At 38.6% G+C, this 23,746-nt stretch overlaps 1 protein-coding gene across 1 annotated transcript in view; it reads left to right on the top strand.

Moving 5' to 3' along the window:
• The window catches only part of KCND2 (potassium voltage-gated channel subfamily D member 2), a 489,118-nt gene extending 465,837 nt beyond the window's left edge, over nucleotides 1–23,281 (top strand). Inside the window, exons 2-6 of the mRNA XM_059171679.1 lie at nucleotides 5,058–5,220; nucleotides 14,677–14,772; nucleotides 15,646–15,738; nucleotides 18,606–18,853; nucleotides 20,625–23,281. Of these exons, the coding sequence (XP_059027662.1) occupies nucleotides 5,058–5,220; nucleotides 14,677–14,772; nucleotides 15,646–15,738; nucleotides 18,606–18,853; nucleotides 20,625–20,802 (778 nt within the window). The 3' untranslated portion in view covers nucleotides 20,803–23,281. The remainder of the gene's footprint in view (nucleotides 1–5,057; nucleotides 5,221–14,676; nucleotides 14,773–15,645; nucleotides 15,739–18,605; nucleotides 18,854–20,624) is intronic.
• The last annotated feature ends 465 nt before the right edge of the window (nucleotides 23,282–23,746 follow it).

Raw genomic sequence — 23,746 nt, forward strand, 5'->3', positions numbered from 1 at the left:
TTTCTAGTATGTAGAATTTTGGAGAGTGATTCTTATATACTATACCATCCCTTCTCCTGTTTTCTTCTCTCTTTTAGGAATTCAGTATTTATCTTAGGAGACCTTAGAGGCCCCATAAAATCTTTCAACAAATTTTCTTTAAAAACAGAAAGAAAAAAGTCTCTGTGAAAAACAAAACCACGTCTACATAATGTTTCGGTGTCAGTCTTCTTGGGTAATGGATGTTTGAAGACTGGGGACATAAGATAAAATTCTGAAGAAAAAAGAAAGACTAGAATATATAATATCACTGGGCTTAGCATTAATTTAAAGATAGGGGCTCAGGAAAAATGAGGCATGTTTTGATATGGAATGAAAAGAATAAAATGCCAACCAGTAAACAAGACACCTTGGATAGAAATCACCATTAAAACATGGCAGTTTTGTAGGCAATACTTAAACTACACAATCATTTAGCCGAGCTGACTGTCACCTCTCATTATGAAGCTTTCTATTCTAAGCCTTTCCTCTATCGAGTTTGAGATATGATTCCTGAGGTGTATCATGCTATTCTGCTTCTTAGTAGGAATCTGAATACTAGTTAAAAGAGCCTTTGTTAAACAAAGGAAAGCAGCTGATTTTGCCAGAAAGCTATTCCCTATCCCCAGTAGATTCTGGGCCCAACTATACGTTTGCAAATAAAAATTACCTGTTTCCATTCTCAAGGTGATTTCTAAGTGAGAAGAGAGACAAAATGGACCACGGTTAGAACAGACACGAACCACACTGGGTATGTGGCGTGATTCTCCGACAGAGTCGAACTAGTGATACAGGCTTCATATCGCCAAGGGCAACAGCAGTCCGATCCGGGAAAGGAGGGGGTACAGGAAGAAGAGCAGGAAGAGCAGCAGATACAGCACGGAGGGGAGTGTGGAAGGAAGCAGCAGGTGCTCCTAGGGGATCCACCTGACGGAGTCCCACGGAGCCCTTAGGGGCAGCCGCACCGCAGCACCCCCCCACCCCCGTGCCTGCCCCGATCCCTGTGCCCTCCGCACATCACCCTCTGCCCCAGCCGCACAACAGCGGGGCCCCGGGGCCCATCCTCATTTTCCGTATCACCAGAAAGATCAGTCCTTCTACCCAGGAGTAGGACGATGGGAGGAGAAGGTCCCACCGATGAGCACCGTGTTAGCCCTCACTTCGTGCCATGATCCCGTGATCACCGCAGGCGTGGCCGGTCCCCTCACGCACTCACCCTGCTTTCCTGATTGTGAAGGAAATTTGGATTGTCAAGCAAATATGGTGGAGGTAAAGAATAAATGCTGCTTTGACGCAGATTAGCATAGCTGCATGACCTTGAAGCACCCCTGTTACCTCTCTTCCGTCATGGGTTCTTCCAGACTGTGAATTTCCTGCCTTTCCGCAAGCTGGCTCAGAGCCTTCCGTTCTACCCCTTTGTTACAAAATGAACAAGAAATCGCACTTTACCCATTTTCCCCCCTCTGAGTAACAAGTTCACTTTCTGCTTTATTTATTTATATTATAATCTCTGTTTACATTCAGAAAAGGATTTGCAGTGATTATTTCTCTAGTTGAATCCTGGGCACCTTGTCAAAAATTGCTTTCCCAAGAAATCCTGCTTTATCAATTGGCTTCGCATCGCTTTGACGGAATTCCTCAAGAGTTTATTTTTTCCCTTCTTCTTTTCGGTGAGGACTTTCTGGATGTATGACTGTCTTCCATCCCTGCACACCACCCCCCACCCCCGAACTTACCAGCCTCTGTCTTCCTAAAGTCCTACTGAACTTTGGGTCCATTCAACACAGTCTAGCCATTAATTTTCTCCAGTAATTACAAGAGTGCTAGCCTTGCCTACTCTATGATACAGTTGAGCCTAGAATACAAAAAGTAGCTAATAAATACTAATTTTTAAAAAATCTCTTGGAGAGACACAGGACAAACTTTACTTTGGATTCATTTCTCTATCTTATTTATTGTATTTAATGTATTTATATCCTACAAAGTTTATTTGAATTGCATGGACTCAATGCTTATCTATTCTGCCCACAACAAATATAGTTGAGTTTTATTTATTTTTCTTTTGAGAAACACTTTCTAGATCCTGATTGGTAGACCTTAAAATCAAATCCCTTTTTTGAAAAACAGATTGTGTGTGTGTATGTGTGTGTGTGTGTTAGACTTTTCCAGGACCTACTGTATAATCAGTGCACAGAGAAAAAAAAAAGAAGTCAATAAACTATGACTGGGCACTTAATGTGAACTGTGGCAAACAGAAGTTGGTTCACACGCACACAGCATTGTATAAAAAGTTGATTTTCCAATTCCATTGATAGGTCCCTATAGTAAGAAAGTCCTCAAGACTTTTTTGCTCACCTTATGAATTCCTTTATGTGTGATTGTTTCCTTACTAACATAAACCTCAGATTATGATTTACCTTCCCTGATGGACTACAGAAAGAGACCCTGTTGGGGCACCTGAGCGACTCAGTTGGTTAAGTGGGCTGCCTTCAGCTCCAGTCGTAATCTCCTAGTCCTGGGTTTGGGTCGTGATTCCCGATTCCTGGGATTGAGTCCCCATTGTCTGCTTCTCCCTCTGCCCCTCCCTCTGCTCACGTGCTCTCTCATGTGCTCTTTCAAATAAACAAATAAAACCTAAAAAAATAAAAAGAAAGAGATCCTGTTTCATATGGACACAACATTCCAATTCCTGGGCTTGTTCATTCTTTCTTTTTATTTTTTGTGTTTGTTTGTTGTACTATAAATTAATATTGTCATTCTGAGGCCAAAACCTTGTGGGAATTTTAGTTACAGGGAATTAGCTCAACTGCTGATCACCCGCAAACACTGACAAGAGAGAGTAACTGAGCCTTCAAAACAAGGACCACAGCCTGGACTGGGGTCACCAAATGTTCTAGTCGGTAGAGCCTGCTGTCACTCTCACCAGCTTTCCCTGGGCCAGTCCCTCTGCAACTTTCCTTTCCATATTGACACACAAATGTTTTCCCACAAAACGATGTTAATTAGAGTGATCATTTCCTAGGCTACCCTTTGGAATAAAATGCAATCCCAAGTCCTTCTAAACCTCCTTGGGTCTGGATTCCAATACCCAAGCTCTTCTCAAAGTGCTGAGCTCCCCAGAGCCTCAAAGTGAACATGGACTAGTTGGGAATCTATAGGCAGAGCTGGGTAATTTCTAGTCTTATGATCAAAAGATCTTCTTTCCCTTTCCCTAGGGATAAATCCTTAGAAGTCTATATCAGTAAGGTAGGGAAAAATGGATTCTTCAACTAATATTTACTAAAACCCTGCTTTGTTTTGGTGAGACACTCAGTAGAGCAGATCCTGCTTTGCTGATGTTATATTCTAATGTCAGCAGGGTGGGTGGGTAATCAAAAAATAAATACGTTCATAAATTATAAAATATCCTGTGTTAACAGTACTGTGAAGGGTAGTCAATGGGGAAATGTTATTGAGAATGACAAGAGGAGAGAATTAGACCCCTGTCTGGATAAGATAGCCAGACCCCTATCTGGATAAGATAGCCAGAAAATAACTTATGGAACAAACACATGTAAGTCTCAACCTGAATAATGATGATCTGGGGTCCGCGCATGTGGACAGAAAGACAGGTGGCTAGTGGACTTGGTTGGAAATATAGGCAGTTATTCAACAGTATGGGTCCTCAGAGATGAACATGAGGAGTTTGGATGTATTTTAGTTCCAAGTCTATTAGAAGGTTCAAGCAAAGTAGCAACAGTCCGTTCTCCATTCTACAACCATAAGTCTGGCTGCTATGTTGGCATGAATTGTAAAGTGATAAATATGGAAGACAGAGTTCAGGTAAGAAGCTATATCTACCCATGGCTCTGGCAAAGGACAGAGATAACTTGGATTGTTGTGATAAAATGGAGGTTAAGGAAAGAGACCTGAATGGGATCTAATTCAGCTGGGTCAGTGATAACAAGACTAGCTTGGAAATGAGATGCGGGGAGTGAAGATTGGGGCGACTCTTTCAGTTTTGGTGTGAGCAACTGGACGGTTTGCAGTTCCATGTAATCGGAGGCGATAGACTGTGGGAGGAACAGATTTGAGGGTGGCAGAAATAAGAGTTCTTTTTTTTTTTTTTTTTTGGCTCATTTGTCTTAATTGGCTCTTAATAGGTTCTTAAAAAATCCAGGGATAGGAAAAAGCAGACCAGACCATTGAAGATATGAGTCTGATTTTCAGAATAGGAGTCAGGGATGTCAATATAAAGTAGGATACCAGCAGCATATAGGTAACTGCCAGCTATGGGATTGGATGAAATCACATAGGAAGGGGTTTATATGGAGACAGTAAGAGTCTGAGACCTAAGTTACTGCATGATTTAGAAATCAGATAAGGGAGACAAAAGCCAGAAAAAAAGATGGAGAAGCAGCCATGAGGTAGGAGGACCACAAAGGGAATTTTCCAATACTGGAACAGAACAGAGAGTGTTCCAAGGAGAGAGAAAACTAATTAAATACAACCGAGAGAATGAATAAGATCATCATGGAGAAATGGCCATTGAATTTAACAAGTGAAAGTTAATAAGACCCTGGAAAGCTTGTTTTTTAAGTGATTATATCTGACCAAAGGAATGTGCTATACCACTTTTTCTACTTAAATTTTGTAACCAATCTAACGCTAGAAAAATTAAGTGGAAAAGTGGGTTATCTAGATTATAAAATTCAGCATGGAATTACTGACCATAAATAAATATAAAGAAATTTGCCATATTATATAAAGGACACGTTGAAGAGCTATCATTACACCATCTGGCTTAAAATATTTTCCAATCAAAATGATATCTAAATGTTAGAATCAATTCCTCCAAGATTGAAAGATAATTTTTTTACATTCAAATATTCATAATTTCTGTTGTATTAAAGCCTTAACTCATGTATATAGTCATCCTGAAGTAGAAATAGATTGGTCCAAAAAAAATAATTTAAGGTAAAAAGCTATTTGTAGCAGGCAGAAATAGCTTTCTGTGACTAAAAACCATATGTTTTTTGTTTTTGTTTTCTCTAACCCAGGTATGGTGACATGGTACCAAAAACCATAGCAGGGAAGATTTTTGGTTCCATCTGTTCGCTGAGTGGGGTCTTGGTCATTGCTCTACCTGTTCCAGTGATTGTCTCTAACTTCAGTCGGATCTACCACCAAAATCAACGAGCAGACAAACGGAGAGCACAGAAGGTGTGTATTCAGCCCTAGGCAGCCATAATTTAGCATCTCCCACTTTTTATAGTGAGCTTTAAAATCCCTAACTGGCTATTCAGTGTTCTAGATTATGATGATAGCTGCATCAGTCAGCACAAGCTAGGCTATATCACAGTTTAAAAAAAAAAAAACACCCCCCCCCAAAAAAAAAACACCTTACTATCTCAGTGACCTAAAACAACAAGGACTATTTCTCAGTCATGCTGCAGGTCCATTACTGGTCCAGCGATAGAAACTCCCATCTTGCCAAGGTACTTCTGCAATCATTCAAGCAGGGGTAACGGGGCATGATGAATCACAATACTCCTAAAACCTCCTCCTGGAAGTGGGCCAGCTCACTTCCATTCCTACTGCATGAGCCAAAGTAAGTCACGTGGCCATGTGTAGCTTCAAAGTGGGCAGGGAAATAGAATCCTATTATGCAATCAGAAGCAGAGAGGAAGAATTAGGTAGTAAACAGCACTAATGATAGTAGCAAAATCAAAGATAAGAGTCTTGGCAAATTTTATCAGAATCAGATTTCTAGATCTGATTCATTTAGTCTCTATCCACCAGGGGTCAAGCTGGTTCCAGTAGACCAGGACTATTAAGAGGAACTAAGATATGTCTCAGATATTTTAAATAGTTGACCCAGGAAGTAGGAGAAATCTGATCATTAGTAGCTGAGTTTTATTCCTGGCCCAGCAGTTTACAGTTTCTCTGAACTTCATGCCAGCTACTCATCCCTCTACAAGTAAGCAGGATGCGTACTCAACTGTGAAAGGGGGAAAACATACCTACCTCACAGAAAGATGAAGAACATACACAAAGATATGTAAATCTATGTAAGCATATCATAATACTAGCAATATCTAACATTTATTGCTAGGTTACTGTGTGCCAGATGTTTTTAAAAAATAATTCATATTGTTTTCATGAGTCTAAGAGTGAGTTGTCATTATTTTCCCCATTTTTTAGATGAAGATCCTAAGGTATCCAGAAGTTGAGAAATTCTGAGGGCAAAGACCCAGTAAATTATGAGCCATCACTCAGTCCAAGCCCACCAGGCTCCCAGATTCACACACTTAACCACCCAGGGAGACTGTTCTCAGAAGAACTAAGTACATGTTATAACCCTTCCCTTCCCTGATTTTTGTCAAAATAGTCACCTTTAGAGTCAGGGCCTTAGCTGCCTAGAAATAATTTCGGGAATCTCTTTTATGGTTTTCTCAGCATAGTGGTACTAGATTTCCAGTATTCTTCATGAATACTGTATCATTGTCCTTTATGGATAGTTTTTTTCTTTTTTTCCCAAAAACTATCCCTAACCATGACTGTGGATGCAAAATCCTGGTAATGTAGTGTAACCATAAAATATTATGAGAGATTTGGGTGCAGTTCATAATGGGCTTTGTACATAATTCCAGAACAGGATTTGAAGTATGCTTTTTGAACAATGTTAGACTTTTAGTAGAGTGTAAAATCTCATAAAGTAACTCTTAGCATCACTGAGCGTGTTGTGAGAGAACATGTTCATGTCCATCACTGCAGATCCTCGTCCATGTGCAAAGAATCACATGTTCAGCCTTGTCCGTTCTTGCTTCTCAGAATCCCCCATGTTTGGAAAGGTGTCCAACATTTAACTGATTATCATAGAGCATAGAACAGTCCAGTTAATATGAATATATGGAACTGATAACTCAAAAAACAGAGGTTAGCAAAAGGCACCCTCTGAGCAGTTGGAGTCTCATGTAGGGAACACCTCTGGCAAGCAGAAATGGAGAAATTTTAGCCACAGTTGACCCCTCCACCAGAGACTTTCATGCACACAGCTGTGGCTCTGCCCACACATGACACTCTTTCTCCCGGGCACATGTGTACATTGTTTAAAATAACAAAAATCCTACAAAAATCTTGGTTTGCCAAGACCCATCTATCTCCATTCTAGAAACCTCTTCTCTGATAAAAGAATTCATTTCCTCAATGTAAAAAAAAAAAAAAAAAAAAGTTTCTATGTTGAAACTGTAGGAAGTACAAATCAGATTTTCAAATAAAATGAATGCCAAAATATCTGCATTCAAACTTTGTCATCTGCAACAGACAAATCAGTAAAAAAAAACAAAACAAAAACAAAAAAAAAAACCTTAGAATAATTCAGAAAACCTTTTGCATAAATAAATCCAGAATACAAAAATAAATAAATAAGATTTTTAAAATATTGAATAGGGTACTTAAAAACCATGTTATTTATATACCATAACTACTAGAGAAATTAATAAAACCAAATGTAATAGCCTAATGTGTTATGTGCAGCAAATAGTCTGTGATCAGTAAACTGACCAGAGTTACCATGAAAGAACAATGCGTATGGAACTAAGTTATCAAGGAATATTTCCTATTTTCCTTCCCAGAAATTAAAAAAGCAAAGAAACGGAATAAATATTCGATAAAAGAGTTTAGTTAAGAGAATTCAGGTGTATCTGGAATTGGTGATTTGACAAATATCATATTTATGAAACGATAGCCAGCTTATTCATTCAAGCAAATAGTCCGTTCAGTAAAAATATCAGTCAGACCAAATAATAAGAAATATTACAGGGGCTACTGGGTGGCTCAGTGGGTTAAATCCTCTGCCTACAGCTCAGGTCATGATCTCAGGGTCCTGGGATCGAGCCCCGCGTCGGGCTCTTTGCTCAGCAGGGAGCCTGCTTCCTCCTCTCTCTCTCTGCCTACTCCTAATCTCTCTGTCAAATAAATAAATAAAATCTTTTTTAAAAAAAGAAATATTGCAAAATGTTTTTTAGACCATATTTTTTGGTGTTTCGTCCCATTTTCAACTTCAAGCTCAAGTGAAAGCATGAAATATATACAATATGCATTTGACAACATTCCCCTGAGCATTTAGGGACACTGTCCTTCTTCTAGGCTCTTCCCCCCGTAAGTATTCCCGCTTTCACTACCTGGCCCCACTCTTGAAAAGAGTGCATCATTTACCCATTTCTAGCCATCTTTGATCACATCTTAACTAAACACTGACCTGTGGGTGAATATAGAACTGTGACATATCTCCTTCACCCCCACCACTGGTAATTGTGTTTGAATAGATTTATTTATCCACTCAATTATTCAAAAAGTATTTATTGAGTAGAAATTGTTTTCCAAAATAAAGCTGAGTTGATGCAATGACATTTGGTAGGGTTGATATTTTAAGGCAGGGAACTACCCTGCTTGAAGATACAAATCACACCAGTCTATCATCTGCATATTTACAAGGCTAGCTTATAAGTAGTTATGTATAATAGTAATAGTAATTATAATTTTTGATAGTGCTAATAGCAAAAACAACAACACTCTCTAGATTTTCTAGTATATCCCAGGTGCCTTATATATGTCATTTATATTTTCACAATCAACTCACTAAAGAAGTGTATTATTTCTGTTTCACAGATGACATACTTATGCTTACATGCCTATTGATTAAAGTCTAAGACAAGGAAATTCTGGCATCATTAGAGCTATGTCTCTTTAGGGATTTTTCTTATAGATAATTCTAAATACAGTGAGCCAATGAGCCAATGTGCAGCCAAGGTACAATGTAAGTGAATTTTTTTACTTGTCACATAAAGATGTTGACATTGATACAGAAAGTAGTTACCAAGACTCATTTATCACACTTTACTCTGGTGGTTCTCAAGCTTTAGATTCATTGGAATCATCTGAAGAGCTTGTTAAAATACAGATTGTTACACCCACCCCCAAAGCATTTGATTCAGCAGTGTGGGATTACAGTTTGAAAATTTGCATTTCTAACAAGTTCCCAAGTGATAGTGATACTGTTGGTCTGGGAACCATACTTTGAGAAACATCTGTCTAGGACATTCTTTAATGTCCAAATCAAATAATTTTATAGCAGTCTAGAATAATTAAAACAAACAGCACTCTGCTGTAGTCTGAGTGTGATCTCTCTTAGATTATCCAATAGTAAAAAGTACCACTCAGTTCCTATGCCATATCTCTGTGGATAACTAGATTTTTTATCTGTGGTTTAAGAACCCCCATTATCAACACTTGTAAGAATCTGGAGGTTACATACTTCTTGATATCCACTCCGTGTTTCAGCCTTACTGAGTTACCTACTTCCGCCCTCAAGTCTCCATTCCATCCCCACACCACCTAATGGAGCCACCAGGCAAACTCCTACTCAGGGTGCAACACTCAGCCCACATGACGAAAAATGTCCCAAATGATGTGGACACCATTAATTGCTCTATTTTCTCTTCTATTTCCGCAGTTTTATGCTCATTCTATTATCATATTTTACACTCTATTCTCCCTCTCCATTGTTCTGAGTGCAGTGCCAGGCATAAATAGCATTTAATGTTTGTGTAATAAAGAAAGAATGAACAACGAGGTCTTGTTCACCTTGACAGTGTCCTCCATTCCTAGCGTAGGGTGGACATTCTGACGACCAGTTGAAAGCAATACTGGGAAGTATGATTTCTATCTCTGGTGCCTTCCTCCACCTTCTTTCAGTTCTTCCCTCTTCCCACTTAGAGCTAACTCTTGTTGCCCTCTCTTCCACTGACCCATCCAGTGTCCCTTCCACTGACCCAAATGCCAGCCCTGCCTTCACCAGGATTCACAGAGCTCCAGAGCTGGGTGGGGATCTTGTACTATCTTCTTCTGATTTCTTCCCTCTGTCTCTTTTTATTAGTATTTGGCACTAAATTGTCTCATTTCTTTTTGTTAAGATTTTATTTATTTATTTATTTATTTATTTATTTATTTGACAGACAGAGATCACATGTAGGCAGAGAGGCAGTGGTGGTGGCGGGGGTGGGGAGGAAGCAGGCTCCCTGCTGAGCAGAGAGCCCGATGAGGGGCTCGATCCCAGGACCTCAAGATCATGACCTGAGCCGAATGCAGAGGCTTCAATCCACTGAGCCACCCAGGTGCCCCTGTCTCATTTCTAGAGGAGCTATTTATCTTAACAAATGGAAAGATTCCAATAAATGCCTTAAATTTGTAAAAGCTGATAAAGCTAAATATGATACCTCCACATAAGGCATTTTACTAAACCTTAAATGAAAGAAACAAGTCCAAGTAGAATTTCCAGAATAGATGGTACAAGCAGTATGTGGGCTGGTGTTTGAGGAGTGAGGAATTGCCTCACATTATAAAAGAGAAAAGCTTTCGCAACCTCACTTTGAAAGCTACCTAGGATACCTTTATTTTTCAGAAGTATTGAAAGCAGTTTGTGATCTGGCAGCAACATGGTCCAATAGCTTTTCACAGTCTATCTCGTACCTCATTTAGAAGATAGATTGCATTGAAGAACATTGCTATCTCAAGCATTTTTGGCTTATACTCTACATATTTTTCTGACTGGGTCCCCTGCCTCCAGTCCAGAGACTACATTGTAAAGTTTATGTAATGTCATTTGGTACAATTAAAAAACAATCTACTTGCTGAAAGCTACTGACTACTCCACAATAAAAGGGTTCTGTGTCAAATTAGTTTGAGAAAAATTATATACTACACCCCCCACTTTTGACTTCACAGTGAACATCCACAATGTATGTTGTAAGGAATCCAATAGCAGAGAAACCTGGTTAACCTCTCAGCATGTCCCAAACTTTTTGTGACCACAGAACCAGTTGTTTGTTTCATTTGGCTGGTTTGGATTTTACCCATAACCCTTGAAACCCAACCTTGAGAAATCCTTCTGAGTTTAGAGAATTAAGAAGAAAACTGAATTTATGAAGAATTGAGACGCATGGGGACATGGAAATGTGCTTAGACAATTTATTTTTCCCAACACCATCGGTGTTTCTCAAGGCAGATAAAGGATTCAGAAAATAACTTCAAAGCTATTTTTTTTAACCCAGACAATATAAGCCTTTATGTTTAATGAAAAATTTGGAAGCCTCCTACTTCCCAAATAAGCTAAAGTATTTACTGAAACCTTCCTTTCAGTCCATAACATTTGCTGGTACTTGGCATGGTCAAGAAGTTGTATTTCCTACAAAACTGGGGGTGGGGGGAGGGGCAAGGGGGGAGGGGCGAGGGGGAGGGCTGCGAGGAATACATTTCCTCTTACCAGTGGATAGTTTTCTTTTAACCTCCCATTCACATAGCCGCCATTGCCAAGATCGTCATACTGAGTGGATCAGAAGTAAACTGATTTTCTAAAATATCTTTGTAAAAGAAATTTCCTCAATTACCTACCGAAAGCAAAGATGTAATCACAGGTCATAAAAGCTAGCATTATTCAACAGACATTTGGTGTGGTGTACCACAAAACCAATTAAACCAATTAACTCATACAGTATTGTTGTAAAATGAAAGAAAAGCCGTGATTGAAATTGAGATGGGAGGTTTTTTCTACCGTCGTACATGGCTTAGCAAAATGGCTATTCTGTCTCTAAGACAACTGCTTCTTTTTCCCTAAGCTTAGAACTCCTTCTGTTGCAGCGGTTACCACCATATGTATAGGCTTTCCAGTGCGGGAAATCCATGTCATTTTCCTTTGCTGGACAGAATGTTTGGTTAATGTAAATAAATGTCTCATTTATGAAAAAAAAGTGTTTTTTTCTAAGGATTTTATTTATTTATTTGACAGACAGAGATCACAAGGAGGCAGAGAGGCAGGCAGAGAGAGAGAGAGGAGGAAGCAGTCTTCCTGCTGAGCAGAGAGCCCGATGCGGGACTCGATCCCAGGACCCTGAGATCATGACCTGAGCCAGGGCAGAGGCTTAACCCACTGAGCCACCCAGGTGCTCCCCCCAAAAATGTTTTCTAATACAGCTGCCAAATGCTTGGAGAATGACATAGAGGAGACTAATAACTATGATATAGGCAATGTAATTACATTCAGTAGTTGCCAAAGAAAGGGATAAAGGAGGGAGGGAGGGGGGGAGAGAGGGGGGAGGAGGCAGGTAGGGAGTGGGGAGGAGAGTGGGGAAGAATGAGACCAGGAAAGACACTAAATGTTTCAGAAGATTGGTGAGACTTTAGGATTCAAATTTCAGCAATAATCCTTTTCTGGAAACCAAATGTATATTTAAGTTACTTACTTCTGAATTATTACATCAATCCAAAGTCATTTTCAAATGTGCTTGTCATTTCCCATTGTTTTATCAAGACTGGCCTGAAATCCTGGCTGTGCGACCCAGCTTTTGAAGTTAAAAATTTCCTACCTTCCAGGGCGCCTGGGTGGCTCAGTGGGTTAGGCCACTGCCTTCGGCTCAGGTCATGATCTCAGGGTCCTGGGATCGAGTCCCGCATCGGGCTCTCTGCTCAGCAGGGAGTCCGCTTCCTCCTCTCTCTCTCTCTCTCTCTCTGCCTGCCTCTCTGCCTACTTGTGATCTCTTCTGTCAAATAAAATAAATAAAATCTTTAAAAAAAAAAAATTTCCTACCTTCCAACTTCATTCTCTTGTGTTGTCTCGGTACTTGGAGGGATCTAAACAGTATACTGGCAGCAAAGAGTGAAATTGGTCTATTTTTCGTATCATTTATAAATATGATCTTTGAATAAAGTTGTTATTTTAACCTGGAATCAGCAAACAGGAAGAATAAATTCACAGAGGAAGAGAGAAGGGGTGGTGTCGAAGCCCGGATGATCTCCTAATGCTATTTTGAGAGCTTCAGACGTCTCAGTGCTATTCCCAAACCCTGTGAGTGGAAGGGCATCTTGGTACAACTTTGGAGGGAAGTTTGGTGAAACCTATCAAACAAAACATACACGCACAGCCTTTGATCTAGGAATAGTTCTGCTTCTGGAAATTTGTCTTACAGATAAATTCATCACTATGTTCAAGGCAGGCAGTATAAGCAAAAGAAGCTTTCAAGATTTCATGGTGGTTGGCTGGCTAAATAAAGGATGCTTTATTCAAGAGTCTATTATATATTTGTAATGAATGAGGTGGGTCTATATGTGTAGATATGGAAGGAATTCCAAACTGGATTAAATGAAAACAGCTGAGTGCAAAGGAGTATGATGCATATTGTCCCAACTGTAAAAACATGTGTGTATACATATATGATCACACACACACACACACACACATACACTTTTGTATGCCTAGAAAATTTCTGGCAAGATTCTCTAGAAATACTACCAGTGGTTCCTCTGAAGCACAGAATTAGGGCAGCTCCAGGGTCCAGAAAGACTTACTTATTTTTGATGCACTTTGTATTAATAAAATTGTTGTCATACGTATATATTCATTTTCCTTTAAAAAAATATAGTTAATGTTTACATTTTTATTAGAAAGAACATCCCAGGGCTTGAAATTACAGATAATATTTATCTGGATGGTTTAGACAGGGAAAAGGAGGAGTCTTTATGGGGGAAGTCTGTAAGAACTTACCAAACTATTCCAGTTGCTTTCTTATGTACATTTGCAAGATATACAATCCTACAAACCGAATGTTCAACCAAAATAGCGCCCTCCAGGATGTGAAAGCCAGACTCGTTCCGTGACTCACTCCAGAAACAACAGGAGTTCCGAAGGAGAATGAAATACCAGAAATCTGGCTCAACAGTCGGTTTGCTCAGTACTATCACGTTGGTGATCTTTCTGGAACTGTGAACAATTGAAGTAACCACCCTATAAGCCCTCTAAATTGAAGAAAATTATCTACTGCAGAAATGTTTTAAAATTTTAAAAATAATGTTATCAATCTCCTTGGACTGGCTCACTATGCTCTCATTTCAACAAATTCAAGAAAAAGAAATCAGATAAGCATGTTCTAGCATGGACCAGTGTCAGTAGAAAAAGTGGATAAATTATGGCAGGGGTTTTTTTAGTTTTTTTTGGTTTTTTGTGTTTTTGGTTTTTTTGAGACTCCATGTTATTCAGGATGGAGTCAGTTTGCCCAATTTAACAAACTAATTGCAAAAAATTGATATTTGGGAGTGCAGTTTTTTTGTTTATTTGTGTGTGTGTTTGTTTTAATCTTTCAAAAGGCAGAATGGAAAGAAGAAAGAAGGCGGGCAAGCAGGCCATTGGTCCCTGGAATGTATTTGCTGTTTTTAAAAGGACATTAATTTAAATGAAAATGATCTGGAAGCTGGTTTGCTAAGTCTTCATTTCATTAAGTTACTGAGATTGGGATAAGTGAAAATATAAATAAAGTAATACTGCCGTTTTTCTCTTAACACAATTGACAGAAACAATAATGAAATAAACTGGATCTTACTCTAACGACTTAATTACAAGTCTTAAATGCATAACCCAACTCCAAAGTAGTTAATTGATCTTCCTGAAGAAATGAAGGAAAGGACAGTACTCCAATGGTGAAAATTTAATTTTCAATAATTACATGTGAAAAGCTAGCCTACTTTAAAAACTGTGTATGCTAACATTAGCAGGAGACAGGAGTGCATTCACTGAAGAAAATAATCCATAAGTATTAACACAACATTTCTTTTTCTTCTGGCTTCTAGAAAGCCAGACTCGCCAGGATCCGGGCAGCCAAAACCGGAAGCGCCAATGCTTACATGCAGAGCAAACGGAATGGCTTACTCAGTAATCAACTGCAGGTACCGTCCAGCATTTCACTTTTTTTTAACTGTTCGATTTATTAGTGTCATATTGATTTACTTCTACTTAACCATATAATTTTATTGTGGGTAATTAGGAAAATGGCTACTCAAACAACAAAATTGTCATTTTTAAATAACCTGGTGCTGTACGGTCTTACTGGCTGTGGCAGGTTAGGGCCCAGGCTATGAAATATTGCCGGTGAATCGTGACTCCCATTCGTGACTGGGCAGTATTTCTGTACTGTCTTATGTAAACAAGAGAAAGCTCAGAATTCTCAACTCAAATACCTATTTTTCTTTCAAAATTATTTATGTTCCTTAAAATTCATTTGAGTGGGGTTAAGATGCCTTGTTTTATTTCTTAATGGAGAGGGAACCCTCCCCTTCAGTGTTGTAAAGCTCACACGGTATGAAATCCAAGGGAAACAGTAACTTTTACCTCAAAACTGTCCTTTAATATTTAGGATTCCAGTCATCGTGCCATCAAAATATCTTTTATGTAGGTGAGCATGATCATGGTTTCAGGATTATCTAAATACTAGATTAAATTTTATTATCCAAAAAGAATAGCTTCCAGACTTTCAAAGGTAGTTGGTGGATGAATGAGTAAAAACTATTTAAGTTTTCAATTCAGAGAGGCAAGCCTGAAAGACCAGACCGCTAATGTGACAGGAACATAAAGGCTGATTGCCAAAATTAAAAGCAACCGCACATGGGTTCCTTTTTAGTAAAAAAAAAAAAAAAAAAAAGAAAATGCTGCCATTTAATCTCAGGAAATAGGCTAGATCTCTCTGTGGAAATGGGTAGCAGAGGTTCCCATTGTTTGCAAATAAAATAGAAAGCACTTCTCTCTTCTGTGTGTGTTAACAGTCCTCAGAGGATGAACAAGCCTTTGTTAGCAAATCCGGCTCCAGCTTTGAAACCCAGCACCACCACCTGCTTCACTGCCTGGAAAAAACCACGGTAAGGAAAAGGCATGACTATCCGCCCCTCTACTGAGACAGGAATCCCATTTGCTTTTGTGAATACTTAGTGCTTCCAAGTATGATTTCACTGTCTACATTACTGGAAAATATACTAAAAATGAAAAAAAAATACGGATATTTGAAATTGCTTTGAAAGACTAGAGTGACATTTTAACTTGGAAAGTATTTTAAAGAATTATTTGAACTAGGTTTATCTTCAGTGATTATCCTAACTTTAGTGTGAAATATCACTTTAATGCGGATGGAAAGTTGTTTCCCAAGAGCTGACTGCAGGTCCTAGAAAATACTTTTCCCCTGATGATGAAATGCTGATTAAACAAAAACCAATGTAGTTCAAGCGTTGCTGACATTTAGATAAAAAGAATACCAATAGCAGTAACAAAAAAATAGAGACTAACCGAATATAAGCATTTCTTTCCCTAACAGGTTGTAATGAACAAGACAGGTAATTAAAAACTATATGCTCCCATAAGAAAAATGACACAGTTCTTCACTGGCAAGCCTCTTGGAGCTGAGGCTTGAGTCTGCATTTCTCCGCTTACAAGCTCTCAATCAGATCTCCACATTAGCAGAGGTACCCATTCCCTGGCTGGCTTGTCCAAAAGGGTCACAGTCTTTGACCACAAAGCAGAACAAAACTTTCAAACTTTCAGCATATTTGAATCAGGTCTGCTCACCCACTCCCCAGAGGTATATCCTTATATTCCCAATTCCAACAAATCGCCCATGCATTTTTTTTTCATTTTCCTATATAGTCATTCAACAGATTTGTATTGCTTACCTACTACATGTTAGACAGTGAGCCAGACCCTAGATGCGCCATGAAGTCAGGTGTGGCCTTTGCCCTCATCAAGGCTCCACGGATGGGACAAAACACCGATATTCCTGGAGAAGGGTCATGAGCGCAGAAGGAAAAATGGGGCCACAGTGCAATGACACAAAGAAGGCAGAGCCATGAGAGAACAGCATCAGACAAGGCTTCCTGGAGGAACTTGCGTGGAGAACCACAGGAAGACGAGGAACTAGTTTGGCAAAAAAGGAAGGGGCTAAAAGATGATGTAGGCGGGCGGTGGGGGGGGCTGGAACTTGGCCTTAGAGGAACTAAAGAACTTGAGGGTGATCAGAAGACAAGGAGTAGAGTGACCCAAGAGGAGACAGTGGAAGTCTAGAATAATGGCTAGGCTTTGGAGGCATGTGAAGAATTTTGATCTTTATCTCATAATAAATGGAAAATTATTTGAAGGCTTTAAACAAGGTAGTTACATGATTATATTTGCCTTTGTAACTAACGATCCATCACTTACAGGGTAAGGTCTGTAGCTAAGGATAACTCTTTGAAAGGTAAACGGTAACATTAATAGTCAAATGTATTTATCTCCATGCTTTTTTATTTTCATTTTTTACTATTATACCTTTTAAATAAAAAATTATTTGACACCAATTACTATCATTTAAATTAATCTACCTACAGAAATAACTAGCAGCGGAAAGACTTTTCTCACTTACAGTCACTGATGTGATAAATTAGAATCTCATGCATTATATACTTGTATTATGTGTGTGCGATGTGCATTGTAAAAGAAGAAAACACCATGTGAATCCTTTGTGAGCTATATTTTTTCCATAAAATTGGATATTGAAATTCATTTTTTAATGAAACTGTCTTGTCTGGTCATATGATTCTCTTGACTTTAAACAGTGTATAAATTTTGTTTATTTCAAAATGCTCATCTCAGCAAAGAAATAACAGAATGAGTAACGAAAACAGTCTCTTTTTGCTCTTGGCCAGTGAATTGCTTCAATTGTTTTGCTAATATTTCAATGAGAGATGGTTTCGTGGAACTTGGCATGTGCAAAGCTTTCCATTACGAGATTATTCCCACCTACACAAAGAAAAAAAAAATAGTAATTGAAGTCACTCTCCTGAAGTTCAGACCCAAATGTTTTCCCTTTTATTTATGAGGCGAAATTCTTACACAGGCACTTTAGGAAGTGAGTCTTTATTAAATATTCTAAAAGCAAAATTTGCAGTGTGGTTTTTCTAAAATGTGGCATATCAAATGATGCCCAACACTGTGTGCCTCTTGGCTAGAAGAACTCCGAATAGAGGCAGAGGTGGTGATATATCATGAAGATAAGAAGGGAGATCTCCGAGTTCAGGGCTAACCCCTTCTGGATCAAACACAAAGTGGGCCATTTTGCAGTATTTTGTCTTTTTAACTAATAAATCACTTGTCTGTACGCTGGGAACTTTAGAGGAGTCTCTAAAGAAATACAAAGTATCTTCAGGATCTCATTTTCTAATTAAAAAATGTTTTCAATCCCAGGCGAAAATATTTGCTAATACATAACAGTCTAATTCTGGGCATTCTATTAAAATAGTGTCTTATCTATGATTCCAATCTGTTTAAAAAGGAAAAGTCCATGTGAATTAACACATTCACTGTGAGCACCGTCTTACGTGCATTTTCAAGAGTTTTTTGTTGTTGTTGTTTTGTTTTTGTTTGTTTTTTTAATTTTTTCTCCCGCTTTGCTTCTTCACTTCCAGAAATGATGTTTCAATTCACAGGTGGTATTTCAACATGAAGTTAGTCCATAAAGAGATCCTAAGTCAGCCCGTCAATGTCCATCTCAAGGGCTAACTAGGGAGATTTTATTTTCTAGCAAAAGCCAGCACGAGGTGGCTTCGATATTCCGGACTTTATGAAAACGGTCTCAGTTGCCCGTGGGATCGTCTCAGGGTACTGGCATGTTGGTTTTAAAAAATAAAGCCGTCCGTTGCCTTCCTTAACGCTGAAATGCATTTCTGTGCCTCCTTCTCGTGTCCTCCCCGCTCCGGCCCAGAATCACGAGTTCGTGGATGAGCAAGTCTTTGAGGAAAGCTGCATGGAAGTTGCCACGGGAAACCGGCCTTCGAGCCACAGCCCCTCTCTCTCTTCACAACAAGGGGTCACCAGCACCTGCTGCTCACGACGACACAAAAAAACCTTCCGCATCCCGAATGCCAACGTGTCCGGCAGCCACCGGGGCAGTGTGCAAGAACTCAGTACCATCCAGATCAGATGTGTGGAGAGAACCCCGCTCTCTAACAGGTAACCGAGGTGACCTGTGTACACACACCTGTGCCCCCTCCCGGAGCGTTTCTCCACCTGCAGGCATGCTGCTGCCTCGATGTATTTGGCAATTTGGGGTATGGGGCGAGGAGCTGGGGGGAGGTGGGGGAGAAGGAGGGGGAAATACTTTGTATTTATTTTGAACAAATACACCTTAGAAGCATCCTAGCATCCAAATCCTAGTTCCTAGGGTTTAGAATGAGACAAAACAAATACCCCGAGTAACAAGTAGGAAAATGGATCTGCTGTGATACTCATTGAGTCAGGAGTAAGTCTGCGGGGTAGAAAGAAGCTGAGATGGTCAGGCCTGCACATCTGTACATATGCCTCATTCACTCTGCAACTTTTTTTTTTCCTATTTGAGCACACGGCTTTATACCCAGGAGCCCCCTACGTAAATGCAAGGACCCGGAAATGGTAGATAGGCAGCACTACTATGGAGACAAATTAAATTGACACTGATATCATTGAAAAGTACTCAGCAGCACCTAAAAATACATCAACACCTTCAACATAAGAATGAAAAATAAAACCATACCTACACAAATCTCTTGAATCAATATCCAATTTTGATCATAAAGATATTTGGGGCCACGGCAAACACAAAAAAATCAATCCAATATAAGAAAAGATAAGTAAAAAGCTAAACTCGTTCACCTCTGGTTCATTCGTGGATAATTGAAGTGAAATTTTTCTATTGGCATTTTCCTTCGTTTCTCATTCTTTGCTATTTGTTTTTACCACAAACAAGTACATGTAATAAAAAGTAATCCATTTGAACTATACAATTCATTAAAACGATCAATTTCTGCCAACGTAATTTTGCTTTGTTCCCCAAATTAAATAAATATGTTTTTATATTAACAATCCATTAATTCAGTGCTGCTCCTTTGTTCTCACTCAACAATCTTTGTGAAAAACCTGGATGACATTCTGAATTCAGGCTATGTTGATTTACATAAATCAGATGTCTCTGGGACCAGAATATTAAATTTTGGAACAATGAAAGATTTGTGTCTCTAAGATATTCTACCTCTGTATTGTTCTACATCTGTTCCAAAATTAAGTAGAAAGCAGAGAAATGTTCAGAAAGAAAATTTTAGGACATAAACATCTTAAATAAGATTTCCATGAAAATAAGGTAATTAGAGTGGAGTAATTAGCAACCTGTGTGCACCTCCTTCTTCCTCTCCCCTTTTCCCTTCATCCACATGGAGTGTAAAACTCATGCAAGAATACCACTTGGGAAAATCTTGAATTATTGGCAATGGCTAACTTTCTGGAGATTCTTAAAATTGGCCGTCACTAACTGGAGAGCTTTAAAGGCATCCTCTTTCCCCAAGAGGCAGGATAGTAAAATGACCCTGTGGTCCAAAGAACTGAGACATATTCACAGGTCATTGAGGTACATCCCTTCCAGAGGTCTTAAAGACAACTATTTTACTTTGCTCAACTCAGGCTTTCCAAAACTGACCCGATTCTCTTCCTTGCATTTTTGTAGAAAACACTTTGAGAAACACCGACTGAACCAAATTGAGCTGGCTTTTAGAGACTCGATTAATGTTAATAACCTGGCTAATGTTCACCTCAACACACATTAGGTTTGGTCCTTAGTTTTCAAAAAATCGTGGTGACTGGTCTCGGATATTTAACATGTTACTGATAAATATGAAAACACATCCCTCAATTGTAGGAAGACGTTGTTTAAGTAAACAGCTTACTTTTTAAAAATCTATTTCTTCCTCATCAGCCGATCCAGTCTAAACGCCAAAATGGAAGAATGTGTTAAACTAAACTGTGAACAACCTTATGTGACTACAGCAATAATAAGCATCCCAACACCTCCAGTGACCACCCCTGAAGGAGATGACAGGCCAGAGTCTCCGGAGTACTCAGGAGGCAATATTGTCAGAGTGTCTGCTTTGTAAGACAATTGGAACCAGGTCTAAGAGAATTTGAGCTCCGGCTGTGGAAAGAATTCCAATGTGGAAGAAAGAAGAAACAATAAACCTTTTGCAGATGAAAAGAGCAAAGCAAGAAGGTTGGCTGCGAAATAAAAGCAAAGCTTCCAAACTTGAGGATGGAAATGAAACCACCAAATGGCATTTCTAGACAGAGTTTGACCTGTTCTACAGAGGAAGAGTCTGTGACCCTTTGACTTTGTGAATGAGCACAATGAAATGCCGCCTATCGATGCTTCTTATGATCTGAACTCTTTTTTTAATAAAATAAATAAAACAAATCTTTGAACATAATGTTCCGGTTGAATGCAAAACAAAAAAAAAAATATGGAAAACATTTTGATAAAAATTTTTCCTGTTAAAACCATGAACATTGGCTATGATGAAGATTATTACATATTAAAAAAAAACTATGACACATTTGTATTGACTGAAGGAAACCATCATAATGCATGCTAGAATTCTTTGGAGCAGTGATTTCAATGTCCTTATGTTGTCTTCAGAATAGGCATGATAAACTATAATTGTAGAAAGGGGAATTTCTGTGCACTTACAACAAGCTGATTGTTCATGTTCCATGGTGGGCTGTGCCAATACACTCCTTTTAGAGCTGCGGTATTTATCATGGGGTTGCTCATTAGTAAATCTAAAGTGTTCAGATAGTTCAGTATTAACTATTGTTTTACCTTGCACCTAGATACTGTTACAACTGCAATAATTCATTGTACACCTGTTGTATCAGGAATCAGGATTTTTTGTTGTCGTACTTTCCAGATCTTCATAGATAACGGTAAGAGCCACGTTCATAGAAACACTTCCGGTGTGGCCAGGTTTTAGATAACTTTTTAATCCAAAACTGCTGTGCCATAAATGTTTTTCAGTAATAACCTTTGGTCCACTGTGTCCCCGTGCCAGTGCATTATCCGTTCTTGGACTTCTATAGCGCCTTTCTATTGGGTTTGTCGTCATCGACTGGACTAACGTTTTGTAGTTCAAATGACTTTCCTACTTTTGTATTCCCCGACATATTATCTTGTAAGTAGATTACTATCATCAATCCCCTTGTCAAAAAATAGGAAAAAGGAGTTGACATCTATGACTGCTCTCTAACCTCTTTGCTGTTAGGGAAAAAAGCCCAGACACTGGATTTTTCACTATGCGTTTCAGGCAAAGAGTAGGCTGGGATTATTATCACAAAATCAGTGATCCCAGAATCTTGCTTGATGTATTATTTATTTTACTTTAGATCTTGAATACTTTTTGAGAATAACTAATGTGAATTGAAACGCAGAGATAAACTTGAGTGCTCTATGTAGCAATATTTGACGAAAGCACGCTTCTACGCCATTGGAGAAGGCAGCACAAATTTACTGAGCAAGGTTCCTATATACTGCAAGGAGCAGTTTTCTCCACTAAATCAGGAGGACAGGAATTTGATGATGCAAAGCTGATCTCTGTGTACATTTAAGTGAAAAGTCTTTATACCTTTTCACCTTTAAAATATTTCAGCAGACATGTCTGCACGTGACAGTGTAAAAAAGTTTTATGTCCAATGAAAAGTTTTGTTCATTCCAAACCACCACTGTAAGAAATAAAGTTTAGCTTCCATACATGGAAAGAATGAATAATTATCCCTCTACTATAGAGATTTTAAAATGCTTATCATAATTTATCATAAGAAGGAATTAATCCAACCATTTTCAAGTAAAGCCAGAAATTCTTGCTTCCCATTTCTAGAATAGCTTCTAGAACAGTGCTGTGCACATGGTAGATCTTAATAAACATTTGCTGAGTAAAAGTAAGATACACTCTACTATCTCTTGAGAAGAACTGGCTTCATTCCTAGTATGTCTTTTAAAAAGTTACTAATCTTCCTGGAGCGTGAATATTAATAATTATATTAACACCTGCCTCATGTCACTTTATGCTTCTAGAGCAAATATAGTGAAGCTTCTTTGATGGCATTTGTTGAAAAAAACTTTTTAAAAAGTAGACTAAGGAAACCACAATCGGGAATACTTAGGTCTTTTGATTCCCAATGAAAAGTTCTATTTTCATGTTCTTAATACTACATTTAAAAAAATACAGTTAGAGTATTTCAGTTGACAATTCTGCCTCCTTTTTGACTTATCATTTACCCCAAGCTATTAATTTCTTTAGAGTTTTGGAAAAGAAAAAAAAAATTTTTGGTGTTTTAGGTGATTTAAAAATATACTGTGTTGGTGGTGAATGACTATTGATGACTGTGTTAAGTGCATCTGTATTGTAAGTGAAATGTAATTATTTCTGTGTACCATATGGAGTAACCGAGGTCATTGTTTTTGACAATTTTGTTTGAAATTCATATATCTTATTTCAAAGGATAGCATAATATCTGCATTATGCTGGAAAAAAAAATAGACCTTTGGAGAATACTTAAATAAAACATGTGCATGCTTGAACAGGACAGCATGGTTGGCTGTTGCTCTTTTTCTTTGACTTCCTTCCTTTCCAAAACCTAAGATGTGTCATACCCATATTTGGGAGAACTTTGTAACATGCACAAACACAGAACCCATTGATTGTGAATAACACTTAAGTCTAGTCCAGATCGGTAGAGATAGTAGATTTCTGCCAACAATGGGAATTTAGGAGGAGACATTTTTAAAAAACAGTTAATATTGTTTAAAGATAAAAGACTGCCACTGTTTTAGATAATCTGCTTTGGGAATCTTGGCAAGTACAACTCCGTAGCTACTAACTAATTTAAGTGTATTATGAGGTTTTGTTGGTCAGTACCCAAAAAGGGGTAGCATGGTTACAACTAATTGTCTTTGTTTATGTGATACTTTTAGATATTCTGTGCAGTGTATGACCCAGTTTATTAGCCTACACCCTACATGCTACTTGCCTTTTGGACAGTGCACACCAG

The sequence above is a fragment of the Mustela lutreola genome, chromosome 4 (genome assembly GCF_030435805.1).
Source record: "Mustela lutreola isolate mMusLut2 chromosome 4, mMusLut2.pri, whole genome shotgun sequence".
Classification (NCBI taxonomy): domain Eukaryota; kingdom Metazoa; phylum Chordata; class Mammalia; order Carnivora; family Mustelidae; genus Mustela; species Mustela lutreola.